The sequence below is a fragment of the Cryptomeria japonica genome, chromosome 9 (assembly GCF_030272615.1).
Source record: "Cryptomeria japonica chromosome 9, Sugi_1.0, whole genome shotgun sequence".
Taxonomy (NCBI): domain Eukaryota; kingdom Viridiplantae; phylum Streptophyta; class Pinopsida; order Cupressales; family Cupressaceae; genus Cryptomeria; species Cryptomeria japonica.
In genome coordinates this window covers 20273168-20282443 of record NC_081413.1, presented here as the reverse complement: position 1 = coordinate 20282443, position 9276 = coordinate 20273168, and the positions used below count along the sequence as shown (strand labels likewise).

Here is a 9276-nt window from a genome sequence, read left to right as displayed (position 1 = left end):
ACATTTTAGCAGTGTCAAGTTGCCTAGTGATTAGCAAGATGGATTTGGATTTCAAATAGTGGCGGCTGCAATATCTGGATCATTAGGAGAAGATGAAGAAAGAGGCAGAGCTTCTGTTTTATGAAACTCCATGTCATGGATATTTTTAATGATGCTCTCCTTCTGGCATCTCCAATTTAATGAATATATTATAAAATTTTGCTGGAGGAGTCATTTTTAAATTATATATATTTATATTTTGGGAAAATTATGTAAAAACTCTCTCTCTCAGTCGAAATGCACTATTCCTGATCGCTCCATTTGCTTCCATACGTTACATATTTTTTGACTTCCATACTGCATTTCCATGTATTTCTGATTGTCAATACGTGCTGCAGATGTAGAAAACGCCTCTCGGCATCATAATAATAAGAAATAATTAATAATTGCAAACAGAAATTAATTATAAGTCTTATAATTTCAAATTGCTTGCTAGAATTTTAATTTTTGTAAAAGTTTGCGTGGCGAATCAGTTTTCAATGGAAGGGACGCAACCCTTCTCTCAAGACCTGCAATTGCTAATTATATAGATCCTCAATTTCTTTGTTGACAAGCATCCATCTATCTAACTTGTTGGTGAAGTGATTATAATTTGCAGACTTCCATTCTTGGCAGAACATTTTTTTCCAAAGAATTTTGGAGCGCAGTATCACATTTAGGTATGTGTTTCAAAATTCCATCAATTGTGGCTTCATATATACAATCAAAATTATAAAAATTATATAGGTAACATTTTACTACATGTTAAATGTAACACAGACAACTTCTCGACAAGTAGCTGTTGAAATTTTGTGCAATATTTACAATTAAAATATTAGTCGATAATTGTTTACAAACTCTATTAATTCATATCATTTGTCTTGAAAATCACAAGTGCTTTGATTGGGTTTGTAGGAGTTAGAGAAATATGACCAGGGGAAAGGGAATGAAGTCAAAGAGCAGTAACAAGCAGGTAAAATCTCAACTTTCGAGCAAATTAAACAAGTGCAAAAGTTAACATGGTAACTAATAAAGGCGATTGTACAACAAATTTGCAGGGTTTTAGCCAACACACACCGATAACAGTAAATGCAAAAGATGGCACAGAAGCGAGCAAAAGTGATGAGGTGACAAATTTGAAAAGACTGAATGAACATTTACTGACTACAATTACCAATGATAGAAAAGAAATAGACGGGTTGAAAAACAAATTGAGATTGTGTGATGATGCCAATAACAAATTGCTTGAAACAGTGACGTCAGATAAAAACAAGTGGATTTCTTGTGAAAAGGATATGAAAGGTACAATTTCAGAGTTAGAATATAAGCTCAAAGAAGCCAGAAATTTGAGTGAGAATCATGAAATGTTGTTCAGTCAATTGGGACGAGAAAAAAGTCTGTTGGAAAATAGGTTGAAAGAAAGTAGTGATGTAATTCAGGAATTACAAGGGCTTAAAAGTGAGCTTGATCAAACAAAACAATTGAGTGAGAATCTTGGAAAATTGTGTGCTCAATTAGGGAAGGAAAAAAATGAGCTGGAAACTAATTTGAAAAAATCCAATGATGTGATTAAGGAATTACAAAATAAAGTGACCGAGGATAGGAGCTTGTGGGATGCTTCCAAAACAAAATTGGAAGGAACAATTGTGGAGGTAGAAAATAAGCTTGATTCTGTAGTGCAGGAAAGAAATGTATTGAGTCAGAAACATAAGGACTTATGCGGTAGCTACAGAAATGAAAAAAAAGGGTGGAAAAAATGCAATGGTGGTGCTAATATGAAATTAAAAGCAAAGATGACTGAGAATCAGGGATTGTGGGATTCATATAGGGTGAATTTGGAAGGAAAAGTCGCGGAGCTGCAGAATGAGATGACAAATTCGAAAAGCCTGAATGAACGTTTACTGACTACAATCACCAATGATAGAAAAGAAATAGATGGGTTGAAAAACAAATTGATAATGTGTGATGATGCCAATAACAAATTGCTTGAAACAATCACTTCAGATAAAAACATGTGGATTTCTTATGAGAAAAAGATGAAAAGTACAATTTCAGAGTTAGGGCAGGGAAAAAACGAGCTGGAAAATGATTTGAAAAAATCCAATGATGTGATTAGGGAGTTACAAGATAAAATGACTGAAGATAGGAGCTTGTGGGATGCTTCCAAGACAAAACTGGAAGCGACAATTGTGGAGGTACAAACTAAGCTTGACACTGTAGTGAAGGAAAGAAATGAATTGAGCCAGAAACATGAGGACTTGTACACTAGCTACAGAAATGACAAAAATGAATTGAAAAAATGCAATGATGGTGCTATGAAATTAAGAGCAAAGATGGCTGAGGATAAGGGATTGTGGGATTCATGTAGGGCGAATTTGAAAGGAAAAGTTGCACAGCTGCAAAATGAGATCCTTGACGAAAGAAAATCTAGCCAGAAACACCAAGAATTGTTGACTAAATTGAGGCAAGAAAAAATTGAGATGGAAAATAAGTTCATAAAAATCAATGATACTACTAAGAAATTGAATGCAAAGATTACTGAAGATAAGCTGTTGTGGGATTCTTGTCAGGAGAAGTTGGAAAAACAGGTTTCAGAGCTACAAAATGAGCTTAATGAAGCAAGGGTATTCAGCCAAGGACGTGAAGAACTGTGCAGTGAGCTGAGACGAGCAAAAACTGATTTGGAAGAAAAAGTTTTACAGCTCGAAGGTGATCTTAATGAAGCAAGAATTTTGATTAAGAAACATGAAGAATTGCGCTCTGAATTAATGAAAGAAAAGAACGAAATGCAAAATAAGGTAACAGAATGCAATGATGAGACTGAAGAATTGAAGGCAAAATTGGCTGAACGTGGGTTCTTGTGGGATTCTTCTGAGACAGAGTTGGAAGCCACTGTTGCAGGGCTGCAAAATGAGCTCAAAGAAACAAGATTGTTGAGCCTGAAACATGAAGAAGCATGCATTCAACTAAGGCATGAGAAAACAAAATTGGAAGACGAGTTGAAAGACTTGGATGATACGAATGAGGAATTACATGCCAAAATGACTGAAAACGGTTGGCTTTGGGATACTTGTAAGGCGAATTTAGAAGGTACAGCAATAAAGCTGCAGAAAAAGCTTAATGAAACAAAGATTCTGGCCCACAATAATCAAGTCTTATACAATGAAATAAGTAGAGAAAAAAGAGAGATGGAAACTAATTTTCATCAATCCATCAATGAAGCTAAACAATTAAAGGATAAAATAGCTGAAGAAGGGCACTTGTGGGATATATCTAAGCGAGAATTTGAAGTTACATTTGCAAAACTGCAAAATGAGCTTAATGAAGCGAGAATGTTAAGCCAGAAGCATGAAGATTCGTGGTCTCAGTCAGAACAGGAAAAAACTGAGTTGGAAAATAATTTTAATCAATCTATTAATGAAATTCAGCAATTAAAGGAAAAATTGGCTGAAGATAGGCACAAGTGGGATAGTTATAAGAGAGAATTTGAAATTACAATTGCAAAACTGCAAAATGAGCTCAACGAAGCGAGGATGCTAAGCCAGAAGCATGAAGATTTGTGGTCTCAATCAGAACAAGAAAAAAATGATTTGGAAAAGACTCTTATAGGGCTACAAAATGAAGTTGATGAAACAAAGATTTTGACAGTGAAAGACCAAGAGCTGTGTAAGGTGCTCAGAGAAGAAAACAATCGGATAGGAAATAAGTTGAAACAATGCAATGACAGTATTGGGAAATTAAATACAAAAATTAAAGAAGACCAGCTATTGTGGGTTTGTAATAAGGAGGATTTGGAAAGCAGAGTTGCAGTTGTGCAGTATGAGAAAGAGACATTGATCCAGGAATATAAAGCTCTGTGGGCCCATTTAAGAGATGAAAAATATGAGTTGGAAGAAAAACTGAAAGAATGCAACGATAGGAATAAGGAATTGCATGCACAGATGAGAGAAGATTGCCGCTTGTGGGAAGCTTGTAAGGCAAAATTTGAAAACTCTGCTGCAAGGCTACAAAATAATTTTAATAAATCCATTAATGAAATTAAACAATTAAAGGAAAAATTGGCTGAAGATAAGCACATGTGGAATACTTCTAAGGGAGAATTTGAAGTTACAATTGCAAAACTGCAAAATGAGCTTAATGAAGCGAGAATGTTAAGCCATAAGCATGAGGATTTGTGCTCCCAATCAGAACATGAAAAATATGAGTTGGAAAAGTCTTTTATACGGCTACAAAATAAGCTTGATGAAACAAACATTTTGAGAGAGAAAGACCAAGAATTGTGTAATGTGCTAAGAGAAGAGAATAATTGGTTAGGAAATAAGTTGAAAGACTGCAATGATAGGATTGCGGAATTAAATAAAAAAATTGAAGAAGACGAGAGGTTGTGGGTTACTAATAAGTCTGATTTGGAAAGAAAAGTTGCAGGTCTGCAGTCTGAGAAAGGGGTATTGAGCAAGGAATATAAACTTCTGTGGGCCCATTTAACAGATGAAAAAGATGAGTTGGAAAACAAACTGAGAGAATGCAAAGATACGAATATGGAATTGCATGCACAGATGAGAGAAGATTGCCGCTTGTGGGAAGCTTGTAAGGCAAACTTCGAAGACTCTGTTGCAGGTTTACAAAATAAGCTCGATTTGATGACTAATGAAGGAATGATTTTGAGCCAAGAATATGTATAACTGTGCATTGAATGCGAATTTTTGAAGGCACAGCTGGGAGATTATAATGATATACTAAGCTCTATGGAAGATGAAACAAGGAGTCTAATCTCTCTCTCAGAGAGCAATGCAAACACAGTGGAGGCCTTGCAAACTCAAGTGCGAATGATCACCCATGAACATACACATTTGAGCATGAAATATGAAGAACTTACAAATGAAAATGAATCTCAGAAATTGAAATTGGAAAATTATAATCATAGGTTTGATTCAGTGAAAAATGAGAGGAACTCACTTAGATCTACGTCAGAAAGTAGGGAGGAGGCTTTGCTCCAAGAAAATGGTTCATTGAAACAACAAGTCCATGAGCTTCAAAGCAAGTTGGGTATGTGGGCTAATGATTACAAACAAGTTCCCGCTGATGATATGCTCGATTCAGAAACAGAGTAGAGGCAATTACTCACATCTCTATCAGAAACCAGTGATAAAGTGATGGAAGATCCGGTTATAGAGAACAGAACAGTGAAACGAGAAGCCCTTCAACTTTATCAAGAAAACCAACAATTACAAAAGGACATATCTAGTAAAAAGTCATTAATTCAAACAAAAGATGGAAATATTACAGAATTGAATGCAAAAAAGATTAAACTTAAGAATGCTGTCGAAGTGTTGGAAGAGATTGGAAGAAAAAATACCCAAGTACTGAAAGAATATGGAGGTATAAGGGAAGAGCAAGTGACGAGAAAGGAAAGTGAGGAGAAAAGGAAGGAGGGCAGTGGGAGGGTTTCACATCGAAACCAAACAGCCTTTATTGGTAATTTGATGTCTTGCATTCATCTAGATATTGAGAAGTCTGACGTAAGCAGATGCTTGTCAACTGCCACAAAAAATATCATTCTTCCTTCTGATGCACTACTTTGTGGATGTCCTTATGGCTGGTTTGGTAGGATAGTATAAGTAGCCACCCTTTCTCCAAATTCTGTGAGAAATGTAATACTCTGGACGGGCAATGCCTCCAATTATTGAATTCATTTGGGCATTTTTTTAATTCTGATTGATGTATACTCAAACAATTCCTTCACTGCATTAAATTGTACTACTCTAAAATTCATTTTATAATTCATTTTTGAGATATCATATTTATTTATTATGGATGGACAATTTTTAAATTCTCATTGATGTATACTCTAATAAATGTTCCTGTAGTGTGCAAATTGACAAAGATATACATATAACACGAAACCACTTTCAGATAATTTAAAGTTCTAAATCTAATATAAAATCTTATATATTCATTGTCCTCGGTCAATTTTATAATCATAAATTTGATAAGAGAGATTAGATTTTCACGGTCTATAGAAATTATTGGTTTATTTCCAAATTCCAATATGTCCAACTTCAAAATTTAAAATGATCCATGATGAGCTAACTTAATTAAGAAATCTCTAAAATTATATTGTAGGGTTTTGAATAATAAGACAACCTCTAATCTATTATTATTATATCAATGAGACCATAATCTTGTAGGAAAGCTATAATGTCCTTGCCTCATTGTAATGGCATAGAATCAACTTGACATTAACATATGCATTATGTACAGATGTTATACAATTGTTTTATATATCTTTAATAATCTTTTTAAAATAATTATATCAAATTCTAAAAATTTAATCAAAAGATAAAATCGTCACTTTGTAATGTCTCAAGGGGCCTCCAAAACAAATAATTTTCTAGAGGTGTTGAAACCAAATTGAGATCAATTCTAAACATGATTATAAATGTATTAGTTTATCGAATTCCCTCATAGATAGGAGACTAATATATGCTTTTAACTATTATATATCTCACCGTTATATTAGTGCCCTAGATTCTTAAGTGAGTGGTATTGGCCTATTGAAATAGTCATGTATTGCTCAAATTCATTTTATGTCAACATATTTGAGCTCCATTTATAATTCATTATGACAAATATTGTACTTTAAATTTATATTTGCATTAAAAAAAGTTAGACCTCAAAAAAAAAATGAATAGTGTTGTTTAGAATACCTTCAGTAGTTTACTAGTTGATTATTGTCTTCTAAATATTAAACCCTTGGATTTTCATTTAAAGCCTTTGGAACATTTATAATATGTTATGTTTTCAATAAAAAAAACTATTCATCCTTTAAAGTTTACCATAACTATGAAATGGGAGTGGTTGAACCAAGTGATTTGAGTTAGATAAGTATTAAAATAGTTGATGTTGAAAAAATCAAAATATTATATATGAATTCCATGCTAATTGGATTATATTTAATTTGCTATGTTAATTCAATATTTTAAAGATCTCACTAAATTACCACATATTTTGTATATTGGTTATTAAATTCTATTTTGATATATGCTATAATATTTTTCATTCAATATTAATAACAAAATCACTATAAATATTTAAATAGCTTAAAAAGAAAAAAGCCCTACATTTTAGTAATAGAACTTATTCTAGAAACGTCATTATTATCTTTTTTACTCATTTACTTTATAAAATCATAATTAACATGCTGAAGAATAAAACAAATATAATAATAATTGATAAATAAAATGTACACCAACAAAATATAACACTTAAACTAGATATTTAAATATGACAAGATAGATATCTCAGACATGTTCTACCTGGATTAGAATCAAATACATTATCATTACTTCAATCTTGTAGTATAAGTTATATTTTATAATTTTTTCCTAAGGCTATATAAGCCTTTAAAAAATCTTCTATGATAGCCTTCTTTTTTGTGGCTTCCAATTATGGAATCATTTGTTAAATTTTTTTCTTCAATTATATTGAAATAAAGGAGAGGTTAAAATTCATTCAAAGCTAAAGAATAACAAAGCAAGGGCGTCAAACAGCCCTAGGCCGCCTATAGTAAGTTTCTAATTTATTTTGTCATCTTCATAACTTGTAATTAATAGATGGATTGCTAGCATTTTTACTCAATCTATAGCAAAAAATTATTTAAAATGTAATCTCCTAGACCCAAATTTTTTTATACTAAACTTTGTACATATATATGACCTTTAAAAATTTATCACTCCTAATTCCACTCTTTATAGTTCTTAATTAATTTTTTATTTTGGTTTTATTTAGATTATTGATTAGTCATCCCAAACATGTGTCCTTTCATTATTGGACTTGTTTTTATTTTGAAAGGTTGTGTTTGTTAATGCAATATTATTTTATGGATTATGCAAATAGATATAAACATAAATTTTAGCTTAGTTAGGTGTCCCACTTATGGATATTTAACTCACCATCCCTTAAAATTTTGGGGGAAGATAACTAACCTCCACTCCCTATTAGTGGGAGGGGAGTCGACTTCTGAGTGTATTTTCATCATTCTGGCTAGATTTTCTTTCCTTCTTCCTATATGTGCATCTCATTCTTGAATTAATTCAAATGTTTATTTATCCAATTTTATGTTCTCTTTTACATTGAATTATTTATTTTCAATATGGTAGGTAGCACATGCATTTCTTTACCTTATGTAGCTCAATTTGATACTAGCATATAAGTGGAGTTTCTAACAAATTCTACATGGTATCTAAGGTAGATCTATAATTAATTATTTGTTTATTATTTTTATGGGTTATTTTTTTGGAAAATATTGGTGAATGTGTATTAGTAGAGGTTGTGGATCTTCTAGTGAGGGAAAAGAGGTTGCAAATTTTTTTTGGTGTATTTGCATGTATGTAATATCTAAGAGGTTGATCTTTTAGTGGTGCCATCTTTCACTAAAATATTTGAAGACCATGATTTAGATCTTTATTTATAGGGTGAACTCACAATGTTGGTTTCCACTTTTTCATACATCTCGAGTTTTCGTGAAATGAGACATTTTTAAAAAAATATAACGATTTAAGCTTTAAGAGGTCTTGTTTGAAGTAATTAATTGAAGAGAGTTAGATCAAAGTCTCTTAGATCAAAATTTCTTGGATAGAACCTCTCTACTTCTAAATCATACTTGCAATAGAGTCTCCTTTCCATCTGTAAAATGCTGATAAAAAACCAATTTTACATTACCTTTTGGGGGGTCAAATGAAGTTATTTAGAAGTTTATTTTTTAAGAATTTAGCCATTATTATAATCTTTCCAAATAGTATAATTTTTAATATATTTAATTTCATTAATATAGTTTTATTTTATTTCATTAATATCAAATGGATATATGTCAAAATTACAGTTAACTCGAATTCAAATCTTAATAAAATATGAAATATTGAAGATAATGTTACAAAATCAATTGAAAACACAAGATAAGGATGTTTAAAAAACCAAATTCAAAATAATCACGTTCATATCTTTTATAGGAAAAAAGTTACGCTATATAAAGTGAGTGTCACTCTTTAAAAATGTTGTTTTTTGAAAAAAAGGTTAGTTTTCGAGGGAGATAGAATAATGGAAGAAAATGGATTTCAAATATTATCAAAAAGTAATTTCTACAATCTACATACTAAATCACACAAATCACTAGTTCACATCATCTAAAAATTCCTTACGTTTTAGAAGTAATAGGTGTTTGAATCTAAAGTTTTTTTCTAAAAATGAATATTGTAGTGT

The 9276-nt window shown here is 31.7% G+C and overlaps 1 protein-coding gene across 1 annotated transcript; it reads left to right on the top strand.

The window, feature by feature from the left end:
- Positions 1-1037: 1037 nt before the first annotated feature.
- LOC131054166 (uncharacterized) lies at positions 1038-8965 on the top strand (the record flags this gene model as incomplete). The annotated part of the gene is made up of 4 exons (XM_057988628.2): positions 1038-4610; positions 4728-5064; positions 5155-5537; positions 8921-8965. Coding segments are annotated over exons 1-4 (4338 nt in total), but the record flags the coding sequence as incomplete, so codon positions are not given.
- Positions 8966-9276: the final 311 nt, after the last annotated feature.